This window comes from Puma concolor, chromosome C1 (assembly GCF_028749965.1).
Source record: "Puma concolor isolate L17-30 chromosome C1, mPumCon1.1.hap2, whole genome shotgun sequence".
NCBI lineage: Eukaryota > Metazoa > Chordata > Mammalia > Carnivora > Felidae > Puma > Puma concolor.
Genome location: NC_141674.1, coordinates 27,108,277 through 27,129,019, shown reverse-complemented (window position 1 = coordinate 27,129,019; position 20,743 = coordinate 27,108,277). Strand labels below are relative to the sequence as shown.

The following is a 20,743-nucleotide window of genomic DNA, read 5'->3' as shown; positions in this document are numbered from 1 at the left end:
TGCTTGGAGCCTGAGCCACCATGAGAGAAGTCTACCTGGAGGCCGCCATGCTATAAGGAAGGCAAGGCAACAGGGAGAACATGTACAGGGGCTCAAGTCAGCAGTTCCTGTCTTTGTGCTCTCAATAGCCCAGCCTAGACATGAATGAACTCCAGATTATTCCAAGACCATTAAAGATCAAGAGAGCTAGCTACCTCTCAATATGTACTCTATAAAAACCTGTTCTCTCTCAAAAAACGTTAACAAACTAATTCCAAAGAAGGTACTCACAGATCCTACTACTGGGACTTAAAAAAAAATTTAAAAAGAAATGCATATTTTCCTTGACTTACTAGCTCTAGATGACAAAATTTATTCTTCATGAACAAGCACACAAACATCCTTTGATGATTCAGCAGTTCAATTCTTAGAATTTATTCTACAGAAAAGGATACAGTCCCTTTGTCTATTTCAATAGAAGTAGACAAAAATGTGTACAGGAATACATACTAAATATTGTTTGTAATACTGAAAAACTGAAAATACATACATATATAAAAGAGGAAGATGGCTAAATTATAATACACCCATACAATAAAATACCGAGTAGCCATCAGAAATGATGCAAAAGGTCAAAATCCATTGACATACAGAGATGTTAAGGCAGTTGAATGAAAAAAGCAAGAACAGTATCCACAGGATCCCTACAAACATATATAAATCCCCACCTGTCATACATAGATCTATATACATCCACAGAAAAAAAGTCTGGAAAGATATATATTAAACTTTTAGAAGTGGTTATCTTTAGAGAATAAAAAACACAAAGGCTTTCATTTTCTGCTTTTTTCATTTTTGTATTGTAAAATTGAATGTATTACTTTTATAATCATAAGAAACAAAAAAAAATTTTCAGAGAATCATGTAACATAGAAAGAATATAAACAGAAAATTAAGAAGCCCTGTAAACAAAGTAGAAATCTTTACTGAATGGTTAAGTCTAAACTTCTATATGGTTAATACATACACAAAGCTTAGCTATATTTCAACATTAATATCTGTGAGAATAAAATATTTACTAAAAAAAGGAAAAACTCTTAAAATTAAGATTAACTTGCTGAAAATACTAACAGAGTGATGATTTCTAAACTATATCAAATTGGACCATCGCATTAATCAGCCCAAACTAAACCCTGTTAAATGTTAAGCACTGATACATGCTCTATCTAGACTCAATTATTATCTACATAAAGACATGAGTGGTTTTTTTCTAAAGTGGTACTTACAGTTCTCTACAATTTCATCAAAAACTGCACCAGTTTTCTGCTCAAACTGAAAAAGCAAAAAAGCAAAGAGAAAAGTAACATTATTGTCACATTCTATCATACTTTCTGGTATCCCTCCTCACTCCCCCAAAAGCTGTAATTTTCAACCCAAAGTATACAAAATCACAAGATAAACAAAATACTGCCAAGTAGACTAGAATATAATTTATAATGAATAAAATAAACTCTCACGTGAAAACCCCCAAACCAAAAACAAAGAGACAAATACATGCCCTAATATAAACTTATTTTTAAATCACTTTTGCAGCACAAAATATAGTCCTATGTATTTATAATAATAAAAATAAAGACAGCCAACACTTACTGAGAACTTACTAACACTGATAACTATATAAAACTTCTAATCAAAATTAAACAGAACAATCAGTATCAAATAGGTTTTTAGCTGTCCTTCAAAAGAAAGTTAGTCCTCTTATAGAAATGGTTCCTATTTCGGTATGTTAGGGCCTAGGACAGAAGCAGAGCCAAGTCTGAGGTAATTTTGGATCTTTAAAACACAGATGCAGGGGGAATGGTAACTGGCTCAGTTAGTAGAGAATGCAATCTCCAGGTCATGAGTTTGAACCCTACGATGGGTGTAGAGATTAGTTTAAAAAAATGTACACACACACACACACACACACACACACACACACACGTATATGTGTATGTATAAATAAAAAAATAAATAGGGGCACCTGGGTGGCTCAGGCTCAGATGGTTAAGCCCCCAACTCTTGGTTTCAACTCAGGTCATGATCTCACAGTTTATGAGTTCAAGCCCCACGCCAAGCTCTACACTGACAAGAGTGGCGCCTGCTTGGGATTCTGTCTCCCTCTCGGCCCTCCCCTGCTCTCTCTTCCTCTCTCAAAAATAAATAAATATTCTTGGGGCGCCTGGGTGGCTCAGTCGGTTAAGCGTCCGGCTTCAGCCAGGTCACGATCTCGCGGTCCGTGAGTTCGAGCCCCGCATCAGGCTCTGGGCTGATGGCTCGGAGCCTGGAGCCTGTTTCCAATTCTGTGTCTCCCTCTCTCTCTGCCCCTCCCCCGTTCATGCTCTGTCTCTCTCTGTCCCAAAAATAAATAAAAACGTTGAAAAAAAAATTAAAAAAAAAAATAATAAATATTCTTTAAAAATAAAATATAAATAAATAAATAAGACAGAAATGGAGGGGAAGGGGGGAATGGAGTACAGCAAAAGCAACTCTATCCAGGAGCTAGAAACACTCACATGCTCCACCCCTAGTATGTAAAGAGCTCCTCATTTTGGCAAGTGTGAGCATTCCAGCCTCATGCTTTCCCACCTACTTCTCATCAATGAGACAAGAACACAAGGAAGGCTGCTTCTTGATAAACCTTACCCACTAAAAGCCAGAGTATGTCTCCCCATTCAAGGAGAAACTTTTAAGGAAAAAACAACCACCTAGATACCTATGTAACTACAGAGGAAACACAACAGCTGGCTATAGTAATTAACAGTATCTGAGGATGCCTGGGTGGCTCAGTCATTGAGCATCTGACTTAGGCTCAGGTCATGATCTCACATTTCTTGAGTTCAAGTCCCACTTTGAGTGAGTCTCACATCTCTCCTCTCTCTCTCTTCGCTCACTTGCACCCTCTCTCTCTCTCAAAAAAAAAAAAAAAAAAAAAAAGATAGTATCTGATGTGTATAAATGTGAAGAGACAACCAATGACCCCCAGGTTTCTGAAATAAACCGTGTAAAGGAGAGAGTTCAAGGTGAATAAACAGAACCACTCAGAAGGCAACAATTTACAGAAAGAAAACTTCTAAAAAGTATTTTAAGTGGTATCTGAGATATGAGAGGATAGAGATGCAAAAAAAGAAAAAAAAACACTAAAAACCAAGAAAAGGAGACAAGAGACAGGAAAATGACTACAAAAATTAAAATTTTATTGGAAAGGGTAGTGATAAAATTCTCAGGTGGAAAAACAAACAAAAATAAATATAATAAAGTCAAAAAGCTAGAAAAGATATTCTATCTGATGCCCTGCTAAGACTGAACTAGCAGGGAGGCACCTGGATGGCTCGGTCGGTTAAGCTTTTTTGACTTTGGCTCAGGCCATGATCTCACAGTTCGTGAGTTTGAGCCCTGCATCGGGCTCTGTGCTGACAGCTCAGAGCCTGGAGCCTGTTTCAGATTCTGTCTGTCTGTCTCTGTCTCTCTCTCTCTCTCTACCCCTCCCTGGCTCGCCCTCTCTCTCAAAACTAAATAAACATTAAAAAAAAAATTTTTTTTAAAAAAAGACTGAACCAGCAGGTCAAAGAGCAATCTCAAAGGCATCCCAAAGGAGAGAACAATGGAAAGGTGAAATGATAGAAGAAAATTTTCCTAAAAAAACTATTTGAGACTGAAAGGGCCCACCATCTCCAAGAGGATATGGAAAAAAGATACATCCTGGTGAAATTTCAGAATTTCAAACAAAAACTGATGAGGAATAAAAAGAATTATAGCCTACGTGATTCATAAAACACATTAAACATACTGATTTCAACCATATAAAAATGAAAAAGAAAGCAAAACAGTAAAGGCCAACCAACCACCCAACAAGTTATGCTCCAGAATAAAAGAGAAATTGGGACATGTGACTTGGCAAGCCAAAGATTGAAATAGTACTTGCCTGCACTGAGGGGTTCCCAAGTGTTTAAAGATAATGTACATTTTGTATAATACCACCCTGGACACTTTGCATGCACAGCCAAAGAAACTATAATCTTACTCAATGATAGAAAATAAAAATATAGTAGTGACATTACCAAGGGTGACATACCTATACTTTATGGGTGACTTAAAGAGATTTTCTAAGGTAATTTGGATTATGTACCATTTCATTTTGTGAGCTGATTATAAAACCCAAGAAAGGATAATACAATATTATAATTTAGTCTCCTAAGATAAGACTGTGTTCTATAAGAAACAAGAATCAAGCTGATACCATACTTCTCTGCAAGATGAACACAAAAGATAAATGATTTTCACATTCTAAAAGGAAAAAAAAAAAACCTTGGAATTTAGACCAAATTTTATTATGAAAAATATATAACAAAATGGAAATTAAGTACACTAATTAAAATTATACTGGACATGAGAAACAGGAGCCAACGGATTATGACGCCAAAGAAATGAAAACAATGGAAAGAACATAAGAAGACACTCTTCAGAAGACACTCTTTTGCAAGGCAACAATTCTAGGATTCAGTGATCTTCTCTATGGCTCAGAACAAAACCTTTGTTTTCTTACTTCCCCCTCTCCCTCCCTCTCAAACAGAAAACAAAAACAAAGACTAAATATATTGCCACTGATGCCAAACAATTTATAGGTTTGTTTACAACAGATACAGTATCGGTCAGCAAGTCCTTTGTTGACAATGGGTACACATTTCAAAACCATAGGACAAAATGGATTAGTGCCCACCTAAGACTAAGGAGAAAGATCTGAGAATACTGCTAATGAGTAAAGGATTGCTTTCTTTTTTTTTTTTAATAACGAAGTATAGCTGACACATGATGCTATTATTAGCTTCAGGTGTACAACACAGTGATTCAACAACTCTAAGTTATACATTATGCTATTCTCAGCATAAGTGTAGCTATTGAAGTCAATAATATGATACTATTAAAATACCTACTAACTGTATTCTGTTGGCTGTACCTTTCATCTCCATGACTTATTCATTCCACAACTGAAGCCTGTACCTCCCGCTCCCCTTCACTGCTTTTTCCCAACTCCACCCCCTCTGACAATCACCAGTTTGTACTCTGTGTTTATGGGTCTGTTTCTTTTTGTTTGTTCATTTGTTTTATCAGATTCCACACATTAAGTGGGGTGCCTGGGTGGCTCAGTCGGTTAAGTGTCTGAATCTGGATTTCGGCTCAGGTCATGATCTCACAGTTTGTGAGATGGAACCCTGTATTGGGCTCTGCGCCATCAGCTACTTGGCATTCTCTCTACCTCTCCCAAACTTGTGTACACACATGCTCTTTCTGTCAAAATATATAAACTTAAAAAAAAAGATTCCACATGTAGGTGAAATCATATGGTATTTGTCTTTCTCAGACATATTTCACTTAGAATACTCTCTAGGTCCTTCCATGTTGTCACAAAATGGCAAGATCTCATTCTTTCCTACAGCTGAGTAATATTCCATTGTGTATGTATACATCTTCTTTATCCACTCAACTATCAACGGACCTTAAGGTTGCTTCCATATCTTGGCTACTGTAAATATGCTGCAATAGACATAAGGTACATATATCTTCTCAAAGTAGTGTTTTCATTTTCTTTGGGTGAAGACCCAGTAGTGGAATTACTAGATCCCATGGTACTTCTATTTTTAGTTTTCTGAGGAACCTCTATATTGTTTTCCAGAGTGGCTGCACCAATTTACATCCCCAAAAACAGTGCACAAGGGTTCCTTTTCCTCCACAACCTCACTAATGCTTGTTTCTTGTGTGTTTTATTTCAGCCATTCTGACAGGTGTGAGGTAATATCTCATTGTAATTTTGATTTGTATTTCCCTTGTGATTAGTGATACTGTGTATCTTTTCATGGGTCTGGTTGGCTATTTGTATGTCTTTAGAAAAATGTTCAGGTCCTCTGTCCATTTTTTAATCGAATTGTTTTTGTTTTTTCATGTTGTTATAGAAGTTCATTATATATCAGAGGTATTAACCCTTGTCAGGTATATCATTTATAATATCTTCTCCCATTCACTGGTGTCTTTTCATTTTGTTTGTTTCCGTCACTGTGCAAAAAGCTTCTAATTTTGGTGTGTTTTATTTTTGTTTCCCTTTTCTGAAGAGACACATCTAGAAAAATGTTGCTAGGGTCTAAGTCAGAGATTACTGCTTATACTTTCTTCTAGGAGTTTTATGGTTTCAGGTCTCATGTTTAGGTCCTTAATTCATTTTGAGTTTATTTTTGTGTATGGTGAAAGAAAGTGGTACAGTTTCATCTTTTTGCATGTAGCTGTCCAGTTTTCCCGGCACCATTAATCTAAGAAACTTTTTTCCCCCATTGTATATTGCCGCTTGCTTTGTCATAGGTTAACTCACCAAAGTGTAGACTGGTTTCTGGACTCTCTATTTTGTTCCACTGACCTATGGGTCTATTTTTGTGCCAGTAGCATACTGTTTTACTACAGCTTTGTAGTAGATCTGGGTACAGGGCTTCCTTTTCCAGGTGATGAAAATGTTCTAAAATTGATTCTGGCTGCACAATTATGAAAATATTAAAAACCACTGAATTGTGTGACTACTCAACAATGTGCAGGCAGGTAACATTAACACTGCTTTCAATTAAATGACAGGCAGGACTCCAAAACACCTATCTGGCCTATAATCTCACCAACTGGTTAACAAAAAATTTAGACAAAACACTTAGTTTTGTGATAATATAATGGTTTCACTAAACGTGTTTTCAGTGCTTCTTGTCCAATCAGTATATTTACAAATAAGAAATTAAATCTAAGCAGTCACAAATTTACCTTTGAAATTAATGACCTACTAGTCAGCCCTCAGGTTTCATGAAAGATTTAACTGAATTCAAAAGCCAAGCCAATTTTATTTTTAAGAGTCTGTAGTAACTATTATATATATGCAAGGATTTTCTCAATACTATGAAACCAAAATTAAACCAAATGAAACCAATGAAACGAAAAATCAAAAAAATAAATTAACATGCGTGGTACTGACAAAAAAAAATATCAGTTCCTTTTTAGTTGTTAAAATAGTCTTGTGGGTTCTGCCCATTAACTTTAAAACATGTAACCATTAGGGGCGCATGGGTAGCTCAGTCCATCAAGCGTCCAACTTCGGCTCAGGTCATGATCCCATGGTCTAAGGGTTCAAACCCTGCATCAGGCTCTGTGTTGTCAGCTCGGAGCCTGGAGCCTGCTTCGGATTCTGTGTCTCCTTCTTGCTCTGCCCCAGCCCCACTTGTGCTCTGTCTCTCTCTGTCTCTCAAAAATAAATGTAAAATTAAAAAAAAAATTTTTTTTAATAAAAATAAATAAATAAAAGAAAACCTCTGGGCAAATGACTCAGCCCCTTGTATTCCAAAAAGTAAGCACTGGGGATAAAGTACATTTTTACTTATAAAACAAAATACTCACATTCCCTAACCCTGGAAAGAGAAAAAAATTCCAAATATATTGTGAATTGGCAAGCATACCACCCACACCCACCTGCAAAAAAAAAAAAAAAAAAAAAAAAAATCACAATAGCCAAATCAATAAATTTGATTTTTAAAAAGTTAATGTCCTTGGGGCGCCTGGGTGGCTCAGTCGGTTGAGCTTCGGCTCAGGTCATGATCTCGCGGTCCATGAGTTTGAGCCCCGCGTCGGGATCTGTGCTGACCACTCAGAGCCTGGAGCCTGTTTCGGATTCTGTGTCTCCCTCTCTCTCTGACCCTCCCCCATTCATGCTCTGTCTCTCTCTGTCTCAAAAATAAGTAAACGTTAAAAAAAAATTTTAAAAAAAAAGTTAATGTCCAATTTTCTATCCTTCATACATAATGACATAACTGATAGGATAAACATAATACCATAACGTACATGAGGACAGAATGACTAATACCATAAACATTCTCCAACTGATTTTAATATTTGATAGTTTATGTGATAAGTTTAATAATTTGAGAGTTTATATGATAAACTTATTCAATGACAACTAAGTAACAAACCAAGAGCTCTAAAACTGTTTAGGGAACTGAGGCAAGGTTTTCAATAATTAAGTAGAGACTGGGGCGCCTGAGTGGCTCAGTTGGGCGTCTGACTTCAGCTCAGGTCATGATCTCGTGGTTTATGGGTTCGAGCCCCATGTCGGTCTCTGTTCTGAGAGAACAGAGCCCCAACACCCTAAAAGTCAAATGAGAACTCCCAAAATTAGAGGTTTTCCCCCATTTCTTTCAACTGGTCAATAGTAAGAACCTTCATTTCTATTTCTAAAACATCTTAGTGTTTGAGATAAATCTCTACCATGATGAGCTATCTGATATAAGAGGTCAGGAAAAGCAAAGGAACTGCTCCTTAATTTAAGATCTGAAGGATGACTAAGAATCAAAACAGGTGAAAAGGGGGGTGCCCAGGTGGCTCAGCTGGAAGAGCATGTGACTCAATCTTGGGATTGTATTTTGAGTCCGAGCCCTGTGTTCGGTGTATAGACTACTAAAAAACAAAAATAAGTTAACTTTAAAATAGGTAAAAGTGGAAGGGAAGATTCAAGAAAAGAACAACTAATGTTCAAGGTTCTTAGCAGGAACAAGAAGAAAGAATCCAAGAAATAGAAAGGCTAGGTGAATTAATAGAATTCTGTGAGTAAAGCAGGCCAGACTGTAAGATAAAGCTCATGACATGTATGGAACCAGAAAAGACCCCGACTAGCCAAAGAAATCTTGAAAAAGAAAACCAAAGTAGGAGGCAACACAATCCCAGACTTCGGGCTGTATTACAAAGCTGTAATCATCAAGACAGTATGGTACTGGCACAAAAACAGACACTCAGATCAATGGAACAGAACAGAGAATCCAGAAATGGACCCACAAACGTATGGCCAACTAATCTCTGACAAAGCAAGAAAGAATATCCAATGGAATAAAGACAGTCTCTTCAGCAAGTAGGGCTGGGAAAACTGGGCAGCGGCATGCAGAAAAATGAACCTGGACCACTTTCTTACACCATACACAAAAATAAACTCAAAATGGATGAAAGACCTAAATGTAAGACAGGAAGCCATCAAAATCCTCGAGAAGAAAGCAGGCAAAAACCTCTTTGCCCTTGGCCGCAGCAACTTCTTACTCAACACGTCGCCGGAGGCAAGGGAAACACAAGCAAAAATGAACTATTGGGACCTCATCAAAATAAAAAGCTTCTACACGGTAAAGGAAACAATCAGCAAAACTAAAAGGCAACTGACAGAATGGGAGAAGATATTTGCAAATGACATATCAGATAAAGGGTTAGTATCCAAAATCTACAAAGAATTTATCAAACTCAACACCCAAAAAACAAATAATCCAGTGAACAGATGGGCAAAAGACGTGAATAGACACTTCTCCAAAGACATCCAGATGGCCAACCGACACATGAAAAAACGCTCAACATCACTTATCATCAGGGAAGTAAATACAAATCAAAACCACAATGAGATACCACCTCACGCCTGTCAGAAAGGCTAACATTAACAACTCAGGCAACAACAGATGTTGGCGAGGATGTGGAAAGAGAGGATCTCTTTTGCACTGCTGGTGGGAATGCAAACTGATGCAGCCACTCTAGAAAACAGTATGTAAGTTCCTCAAAAAATTAAAAATAGAACTACTCTACAATTGCTCTACTAGGTATTTATCCAAGGGATACAGGTATGCTGTTTCAAAGGGGCACAGGCACCCCAATGTTTACATAGCAGCAGTATCAACAATAGCCAAAGTATGGAAAGAGCCTGAATGTCCATCAATGGATGAATGGATAAAGATGTGGGTGGGTGGGTGTGTGTGTGTGTGTGTGTGTGTGTATGGAGTATTACTCGGCAATCAAAAAGAATGAAATCTTGCCATTTGCAACTACATGCATGGAACTGGAGGGTATTATGCTAAGTGAAATTAGTCGGTCAGAGAAAGACAAATTATCATTATGACTTCACTCATATGAGGACTTTGAGACAAAACAGATGAACATAAGGGAAGGGAAGCAAAAATAATATAAAAACAGGGATGGGGACAAAACATAAGAGACTCTTAAATATGGAGAACAAACAGAGGGTTACTGGAGGGGTTGTGGGAGGGGGGATGGGCTAAATGGGTAAGGGGCATTAAGGCATCCACTGCTGAAATCATTGTTGCACTATATGCTTAAATAAAATAAAAATAAAATTTAAAAATAATAATAATAATAATAAAGCTAATGACAAATCATAGGCCAAACACTGCAGGACATTCTTAATACACAGGGTGACCACATATTCCAGTTAGCTGAAAGCACCTCTATTTACACCTGTCATATCCATGTAATTGTTAATGTGCTCCCCTTTGCTCTCAAAACTGTCTCAGCTTCTCAGTTTTGTCACCCCTAAGTATTAGTCATGTTTAGATACTAACTTTATCCTAAGAAAAACCACTGAAGGAGATGGCAGGAAACAATTCCTGTGGCTACAGAATAAAAGTCATTTCTCACTCCCACCCAAAGTTCTAATCATACCATTCTCCTATAGTTTTCTCCCTACTGGGAATAGACGTCTACCTGATGAAATGCCACTGCTTCTTCAAAGTGTAGCTCTTCAGGGAGTACTTTTCTGACAACCCATTTAGAATTCATGACTCCTCTGTAGCACTTAGATTTAATTTCATTTACAGTCACTTGTGGCACAGTTAACTTATGTATATGTCAGTATTACCTTCTAGATAAATCTTTTTTCATCCTGGGATACCAACAGACCCTACCATATTGTATGGACTTATTGTAATGTATTAGCTCTTTTTTATTAACTGAATGCCATAATTTTCCACTTCTCAATATCTGTTATGCAAAACCTGAAAGATGAACTAAGATAAAAAGACTCCTGTGACCAAATAAATATAGCAAATACACATCTCTTTTCAGTGTAACAATACTTGTTAATTTACTAATTTCTTTTTTTTTTAAGTTTATTTATTTATTTTTTGAGAGAGAGAGGGCACATGCAAGCAAGGGAGGAGCAGAGAAAGAGGGAGAGAATCCCAGGCAGGCTCAGCGCTGTCAGCATGGAGCACGATGCGGGGCTCCATCTCACAAACCGTGAAATCATGACCTGAGTTAAGCATCAAGAGTCAGATGCTTAACTGACTGAGCTACTCCATGCCCCTTAATTTCTAACTAAAGAAACCTGTACTGTTTTGTTTCGCCCATCGTTTTCCAAATGTACTTTGACCACAGAACCCTTTTGAAGGATAACACTAACATGTTACAGCACAACTGTGGGAAATGAGCCTAACTGCTGCTAGCATTAGAAGTTTGTATATTTCTATGCACTTTAATACAAGATCATTTTTTAATTAAGTAATACACTCCAAAATAACAGTTTTTACGTTTTTTCTTTAATCTTGCCATTTGACCATCTGCAGTTTTCACACCTATTGTATGAGGACTTTTCCACTTCATAGTTTAACAAATACATAAAACAGAATGTAATTAACATAAAACAGAATGTAATTATTTAACGTGCTAAAGAATCTCAAATTATCAGCTAAATTTAATAAAGAAATGTTAAAGACAGTAAATACTCCATTCCTAATACTCTCTTCCTTCTAAACATCTCCTTCTACCACTAATCAATCACAGCAATCTTTCCATAAAATATAAACATGTTATCAGAATTGTTCTCAATTCAAAATTCAGGTGTCCTTAATAGTCAATTGAAATTGGCAGGCAAGATCAATATTTACTACTTAATTACCATTAAAGTGGTAATATTACCAATATCATACCTTGCTCTAGAAGTACTAGTCAATGCAATCAGAAAAAAAAATGTAAAGTGTAAAATAGTAAAAAGCAAACAAAGTTATTTACAATTCGCTTGTCTACTTGAAAAGTACAAGATAGCAGAAAACGTTTTAGGAATCAGAATACAGGTCAATAGAGTAACTCTTTACAAGACTGAACATTCAAGAAATCAGTAGCATTCCTGAGAAACAACAACAATTAGTTAAAATATAACAGAAAAAAAAGGATCCAATTTACAATAATGACACATAAAATATCATAAGAATAAACTTTGAGAAATGTATAAAATCATTGTTTAAAAACTTACAAAATTTTCTGGAGAATAAACAGGTGATATACCATTTTTACCAAAGGGGAAAAAAAAATCAATACTATGAAGAATACAATTTCCTCACAAAAAAGAGTGGGGTGAATAGAACTAAACAAAACAATCATCAAGTACATCTGGAAAAATAAAGATAAAAAGAATATCAAACAAAATGTTGAATTATATTAGTAACAAGAAGAAAAATGTGCCCTACCATATATCAAAGGTACAATAACTAAAATATGGGGTACTGGCATGGCAATTAATAGCTTAATGAAACAATAGAAAACACAAAGTCCCAAGTATACTTAAGAATTAGACTATGACCAGTAACCACTTTGGAGGAGAAATCTTGGATCACTACCTCATACTTTACACCAAAATAAATTCCAGATAGATTATAGACAAATTGGCAAAATAAATTCCAGATAGATTACAGACAAATTGGAAAAAATGAAAACAACAGAAGACACGAAAATCTTTTAACCAGAAAAAGAAACAAATCCTTATGTGACCTTGATGACACTAAAAACAGAAATTGGAGAGATGCCCAGGTCGCTCAGTGGGTTAAGAGTCTGACTTCGACTCAGGTCATGATCTCTCGGTTCGGGAGTTCGAGCCCAGTATCCAGCTCCATGCTGACAGCTCAGAGCCTGGAACCTGCTTCAGATCTCCTGTCTTCCTTTCTCTCTGTGCCCCTCCCCCGCTGGTGCACGCGCGCTCTCTCTCTCTCTCAAAAATGAATAAACGTTAAAAAAAAAAAAAACTGGAAAAACTTAAAGACAATCTGGGGGGAAGGATGTATTAATAATATTACAATGTTAATATCCTACTTATAAAGCAGTCTTAGACTCTATTAGCAGCATCCTAATAAAAAATGACTGAAGACCAGAAATAAGCACAAAACATTCAATCTCACCTGAAGTCAAAACTAAAATAAAATCCCATTTTCTCTCAGATCAGCAAAAATACAAACAAAAGGACAAATAGAAATTCCCCTCCAATTTTTTTTAAACCTAAATATATCTAGGAAATTTCTCATTAAGCAGAGACTTAATTCACTTTTTAGTCACTACATAATCTTTGTTATATTATAGTAATGGACATTTAGGTTGCTTTGAGCCTCTTTTTCAAATGCAGTATTATAGCTGTCATCTTTATACATATAAACTGGCTTGTGTGTGTGTGTGTGTGTGTGTGTGTGTGTGTGTGTGTGTGTGTATAATCAGTTCCTAAAAGTGGAATGAGATTAAAGGGAATAGGTGAATATGGTAAATTTTTAATAGATGTTACTCAATTGCACACTAAAGCATTCCACCAATATATACAAATACCAATAGGGTGAGTCCCTGTTTTTTTTTTTTAAGGTTTATTTATTTATTTTTAAAATGTTTATTTATATTTGAGAAAGAGACAGAGTGCAAGAGGGGGAGGAGCAGAGAGAGGGAGACACAGAATCTGAAGCAGGCTCCAGGCTCCAAGCTGTCTGCACAGAGCCTGACATGGGGCTCGAGCTCACAAACTACGAGATCATCACCTGGGCCAAAGTTGGACGCGTAACTGACTGAGCCAACCAGGTGCCCCCAAAGGTTTCTTTATTCTTGAGAGAGAGTGCAAGCAGGGTACGGGCAGAGAGAGGGAGGGACAAAGGATCCAAAGTGGGCTCTGCGATGACAGCAGCCACCCCAATGTGGGGCTCAAACTCACAAACCATGATATCATGACCTGAGCTGAAGTCAGACACTCAATTGACTGACCTACCTGTGCCCGGGTTCCTGTTTCTTAAGAACTTCTCCACCGGGGTGCCAGGGTGGCTGGGTCGGTTAAATGTCTGACTCTCTATCTCGGCTCAGGTAATGATATACATACATATACATACAAAGAGCTCTGAAAAAGTCTCCCTAGAAAAATGTCCAAACTTCTGACTCTGCAAAATCTGGCCCTACCTTCCTCTACTGCTTCACCTTTTCCTACCTGCATGTTCTCACTGCATCTTCATCCCCAAAGCAAATGCTCTAGTTATTACTAGATGACCAGTAATTACTAGATGTATTACTGTATTACCAGTATTACTAGATGACCATAACTAAATGACCAGTAGCTCACCCAACCTTTCAGGTACTTTCATGCCTCTGAACCATTATACACAGTGCTTCAGCTTTTCCAGTCATATTTCAATAGTAAACACCTATTCAGCTTTCATGACTGAGCTAAAGTTACAAATCTTTAATGATGTCATAATCTCACACAATGCACATACACCCAACTTTCTAAACAAGAAGAATTCACAACTTTCTTTCCTAGCACTACCACAGTAGATGTATCTATGATAGCAACTATAAAAAATTTACTCTAAAGTTGGGGATGCTATAAGGAATAAAGTAACCATACACCTTTCTGAAGCTATACCATGAAATGTCCCATTCTTTCCGTAGACCTACTGACAAATAACAGGGGTTATACAAACCTGGAGTTTTTACCCCATTTTGGAGACTATCTCAAACAATTCAGTAAAAGTAAACACTGCTTTTATACAAAATCCTTTAGAATTATACAAAAATTAAAAATAATCTAGTTTCTTTCAACCTAAATGAAATCCAGATTCTAAAGAATTAGAGATTCCACATTTCTCAAAGCAGGGAGCAGGTTAAAGTATATCATCGTTTAGAGAGATTTTTTTTGTCTGTTCCATACTGCTGTAAGCCGACCTCCTACTATATAACAGAAGCTCAATAAATGTTTGCTGAATAACAGAATTATCTTTATTACAATAAAAACTTATACACCCTAAGAGTATACTTTAAAAATTACAAGACTCTTAAAGATTAAACAGAAGCTTCAAATATTTTTTTATGCTGGCCCCAGACCTCTCCAAATTAAATGTCCAATCCTCTCCCTTCAACCTGAAATGGTAATGTCTGTCTCTCCCTATTGCTATTCCAATGAACATCTTGTACTTTAACTTTCAAATTTATTCATACTGACAATCTTTATAATCATTTTATCAAGTGAGAAAATATAACAAACTTGTTATGGAAAAAACATATTATTTATACAGACAGTACTCACTTTGAACTGTAGCACAGAACCATGAAAAAGACCTTGATAGCTGAGCAATCTTATTAATCAAAGGCAAAAAAATCACAATTGTTCTGTAAACTTTAAATTTTTACGTAATATTTAAAAACATTTAAGATCCATTTACTGTCAATTATAGCACAAGAAAATGAAAAATACTGTGTGACTAGTATTTACTATTTTGGAATAGTAAGAACATACGGACATAAAACATAAGAAACCTTGAGAATCAGAATGTTCTGTTTCTTTCGAAAAATACTTACCAAGAGTAAACAGTTCTTGCCTTCTCATTTTCCTCATATAACTTATGACACAGAATAAGCATATTTTCTATGCCTTGGCAAACTGTCTCAATCCTTTCAAAGTTTGGTTCAGGTTCCAACATTTTTATACCCTTTGCCCTATCCATCTTATCAAATATTTCCAAGAGTTTCTTTAATGCAAAATTTTGCTGGAGTCACTTCCTTTGAGATATCTTGATCCTTTCTGTCACAACCTTCCTCATTTGTTGATAAATTCACCTTTACTAACTTCCTAGGGCTTCATACGTATACCGTTCCCTTTATGACCGCTTCACAATCTTATGTCTTTCATCACATTAAGTTATTGATGGGATTGCATTAAAAAACAGACCTATCTCACATTAAATTGTTGGTTACCATAATTACTTGCTCAATTAATCTTTGGAATCTGGGCGCAACATTCATAGCATTATCCCTACCTGCTCTAGCAGCTTCATCCTGGCAGCTGATTCTGAAGAGAAACCAACCTTCACTAGCAATAAAAAGTTCTTCATTCTCTTTGTACTTAATTTGTTTTTATGTAGCAATTAACTTCAACACTTATGAATGCTACCCAAACTGATTTGAGTTCTGTTCCTGTTACAATGTAAAATTGATGATGTTAGGGGCACCTGGGTGGCTCAAGCTGGTTGAGCGTCAGACTCTTGATTTTGGCTTAGTTGCGATCTCACAGGTTTGTGGGTTCAAACCCCATGTTGGGCTCTGCATTGACAGCACAGAGCCTACTTGGGATTCTGTCTCTCCATCTCTCTCTGCTCCTCCCCCATGCTCTCTCTCAAAATAAATAAACTTAAAAAAAATTTTTTTTACTAAATAAAATTAATGTTAAAGCAATTTTACCTTGTTTTTCTATTCTTCCCATTTATTTATTTATTTATTTATTCATTCATTCATTCATTCATTCATAGACAGTGCACATATGAGCAGGAGAGGGGTAGAGAGAGAGGGAGAAAGAATCCCAAGCAGGCTCCTCACTGTCAGCACAGAGCCCAACACAGGGATGATCCCACAAACTGCGAGATCATGACCTGAGCCAAATTCAAAAGTTTGGATGCTTAACCAACTGAGACACCCAGGTGTTCCTTTTTCCAAATTCATACGTACCTTCATGCAGGCCTAGCTCTTATCCTATCTTCACTTGCCTGACACTACTTTCAAATCTTCACGACATCCAATTATTCAGATTTAGTGCTACCACTTTTCATTTCTTTGCTGCACTTCCATCTTTGTTAGTCAATTCTGTTCTTTGATTATGCAGATTATGTCTTTGTAAAATGACAAAGGCATTTGTCATCTTTGTAAAATGGCAATTATGATTATGTCCTTTGCAAAATGTCACACAGATTTACCACTGGACGACAAGGAAGTAACACAACTGCATACTATGCTGTCTGTGCAAGAATTGAATTAACAGACACACAGTGACCAATCTCCAACAGACTCTGAGAGAAGTAATGTGACTGGTCACGGATCATGACGGACGTCTGTTAATTACATACTGATTTGTAACTCAAGAGCTAGCACAGACTGAGAGTTCACATACCATGCGACTGACATCTGAAATGTGCTGTTAGCAGATTGGTATTATTTAACAAAACCATGGCAACAGAAATCCAAGCAAAGTGATGACTAAACAAAGAAAAAAATTTAAGTAGCTACATGTGGGAAAAACTGATGTGAAATACATGATAGGTCTCAAGAAAGGCTGTAAACATCGGTACGTTCCATTCTAGTCACTGATATGCTAAGAATTCATAACAGACTTCAAACAAGAAATGTAACTCCTTTGGGCCTCAATTTCTTCAAACCATATAATGAAATGGGTCTATAAAATCCTAAAAGTTCTCTCCAAACTTTGAAACTTAATGCTAGCAATTCACTTCAAGTAAGGCACAAAGAAGAACTCAAATTGGTATAATGGAGACTGAAAACGTCTTAAGAACACAATAAAAGTAGATTTCATTCTCTCTCTATAAGTGCATTTCCTAACTAAATAATTTTTTTAACACAATAACAACTCCTTCCTATAAAATAGAATCATATTGGGGCACCTAGGTGGCTTAGTCAGTTAAGATCTGACACTTGATTTTGGCTCAGGTCATGATCTCATGGCTTGTGAGATCGAGCCCTGTGGCAGGCTCTGTGCTGACAGCACAGAGTATGCTTGGGATTCTCTCTCTCTCTCCTTCTGCCCCTCTCCCCTTCTTGTATGCTCTCTCTCCCAAAATAAATAAACATTTTAAAATAATAAAAACTAAAATGGAATCAAATCTATCTTCTTTTCACATTGTTATTCATTGAAAAATGTAAATTAAACAAAATAATTATTCCCAATAAAATTGCTTTGACATAAACTAAAAATTAAATAGACTTGACTTCTCCATAAAAATAAGACTCTCAATCTAGTGTAGACATACTTAGCATTTCTGACTCATATTTCATGTGCTACCAGCATGCTTTATTAGTAGTGTTTCTTAAATGCTATACAGAATTGGGGCGCCGGAGTGGCTCAGTCAGTTAAGCATCCAACTTCAGCTTAGGTCATGATCTCACAGTTCGTGGGTTCGAGACTCACATCCAGCTCTTTGCTGACAGCTCAGAGCCTGGAACCTGCTTCAGATTCTGTGTCTCCCTCTCTGTCTGCCCCTTCCCCACTAGCACTCTTTCAAAAATGAATAAAACTGTTAAAAAAATTTTTTTAATGTTATGTACAATAAAAACCAAAGTTCTAAGTAGAAGCAGTTGAGGTAAGTTGGATTTTACAAATTTATAATTCCATAAAATGAAGCAACTGAATTAATTTCAAGTTCAGAAATACACTGAACAACTCAGCCATTAGAAATGTATTATTAGGGGGGCACCTTGGTGGCTCAGTCAGCTAAGCGTCTGACTTTGGCTCAGGTCATGATGTCACGGTTTATGAGTTTGAGCCCCACATTGGGCTCTGTGCTCTCAGTGCTAAGATCCTCTGTCCTCTCCCTCTCTGCAGCACCCCACCTGCTCTCTCTCTCAAAAATAAGTAAAACATTAAAAAAAAAACCTGTATTATTAGGGGTGTCCTGCTGGCTCAGTCGGTAAAGCATGCAACTCATGATATTAGGGTCATGAGTTCAAGTCCCATGTTGGGTACAGAGCTTACTTAAAAAAAGTTAAAGTTAAAATTTAAAATAAATAAATAACAAAAGCTTTAAGAAAATTTAAAAAAAAAAGAAATGTATTATTAAGACTCACACTTACCAATAAATGGTGTTGGGAAAAGTGGACAACTGCATGCAAAATAATTAAAATGGACCATTATCTTACACCATACAGAAAAATAAATTCAAAATGCATTAAAGACTTGCATGTAAGACCTGAAACCATGAAACTATTGGAAGAAAAATAGACAGTAAGCCCTTGACGTCAGTCTTTGTGGTATTTTTCTGGATCAGTATCCTCAGGCAGGGGCAACAAACACATAAAATAAACAAATGGCTATACATCAAACTAAAAAGCTTTTTTGCAAAGCAAAGGAAACCATCAACGAAACAAAAAGGCAACCTACTAAATGGGAGTAGATATTTGCAAATTATACATCTGAAAAAGGGTTAATCTCTAAAACATATATGTCTCATACTTATATTACACTATACACCCAATATTTTAAAAAACCAATTTAAATAATAGAAGACTTAAACAGACATTTTTCAAAAGAAGACATGCAGATGGCCAACAGGCACATGAAAACATAGTGAACAACACTAATCACCAGGGAAGTGCAAATCAAAACTAAAAAGTGCTATCACCTCACATCTGTCAGATTGTTCATTATCAAAAATACAGAAAATAACAAGTGCTGGCAAGGACACAGAGAAAAGGGAACCCTTGTACACTGTCAGTAGAAATGTAAATTGGCAGGGCGCCTGGATGGTTCGTCAGTTGAGCATCTGACTTCAGCTCACGTCATGATATTGTAGTTCATGAGTTTGAGCCATACATGAGCTGCTTAGGATTCTGTCTCTCCTTCTCTCTGCCCCTCCCCCACTTGTGCTTTCTCTCACACATGTGTGCTCTCTCAAAATAAATAAACTTAAAAAAAAAAAGAAAAAGTAACTAATCAGAACAAGAGAGAAAAAAAAAGATTTAAAAAAAAAAAAGAACAGAGCCTCAGAAACCCATATGACAACATCAAAAGGAATAGTGTTCATGTCATCAGAGTCCCAAAAGGAGAGAAAAACTATAGTGCATAAAGAGTACCTAAAGAAACAATAGCTGAAAACTTTCCAAGTTTGGAAAATGATATATATCTGCAAATTCAAGCTATCTGCAAATCCCAAATAGGATAAATCTAAAGATATCCACACCAAGACACTCACAATGAAACTGCTGAAAACTAAAAACAAAGAAAAAAATCTTTAAAACAGCCAGAGAAAAAGGACATATTACTTATCACTGCAAATTTCTCATCAGGAATCTTGGCTATCAAAAGAAAAGAAAACACTTTTAAAGGGCTGAAAGAAATGTCAACCCACAAAGCTACATACAATGAAAATACTCTTTAGAAATAAAGATATTCTCTGAAGAAGCATTCACTGTCTGCAAACCTCCTCTAAAAGAACTGTTAAGAAAGGTTTTTTATACAAAAGTGAAATAACAAAAGAAAATTTAGAATATTAGAAAGGAAGAAAGAACAAAATTGGTAACAATCTGAATAAATGTAACGATTTATTAAATACAGTCCATTCTTCTACACTTGAGTTCTTTTACATACGTTTGACAGCTAAATGTAAAAATTATAACATTATGAGACGAATTTGTTATGTATATATGACGACAATACCAACATAAAGGTAAAGGGTAAAATAACCTATATGGTGGGATCCAAATTTCCATGAAATGATAAAACACTGATTCTAAGAAGCTAGTCTCAAAATGTTAAATACTTTATTAATCCATTTATGACATTCTGAAAAAGACAAAACTACAGTGACAGAAAACAAAACTGTGGTGGCCAGTGGTTAAGAGGAAATGAAGAATATGACAAAAAGGATAGCATGTAGGAGTTTCCTGGGGTGACAGAATTGTTATTAATCCTGTTTGTGATGGTGCTTACAGGAATCTATAATTGTGCTTAATATTATACAACTATGTACCAAATTATAAAAAAAGGAATGTTAGCTAGTGTATGTTCATTTCTAAAATAAAATACGTATAGGGGTTGCCCAGGTGACTCAGTTGGTTAAGCGTCCCACTTCAAATTCAGTCAGGATTTCACAGT

The 20,743-nt window shown here is 36.2% G+C and overlaps 1 protein-coding gene across 6 annotated transcripts in view; it reads right to left on the bottom strand.

Moving 5' to 3' along the window:
• The window catches only part of ZMYM4 (zinc finger MYM-type containing 4), a 145,994-nt gene that overhangs the window by 84,252 nt on the left and 40,999 nt on the right, over positions 1-20,743 (bottom strand). For all 6 annotated transcript variants that reach the window (XM_086716427.1, XM_086716426.1, XM_086716430.1 and 3 more), the window contains one exon: positions 1,266-1,311. Coding sequence is in view for 1 of the 6 variants with exons in the window: in XM_086716426.1 (XP_086572552.1) it covers positions 1,266-1,311 (46 nt within the window). In the remaining 5 variants the exon portion in view is untranslated. Of the gene's footprint in view, positions 1-1,265; positions 1,312-20,743 lie in introns of those variants that run through there.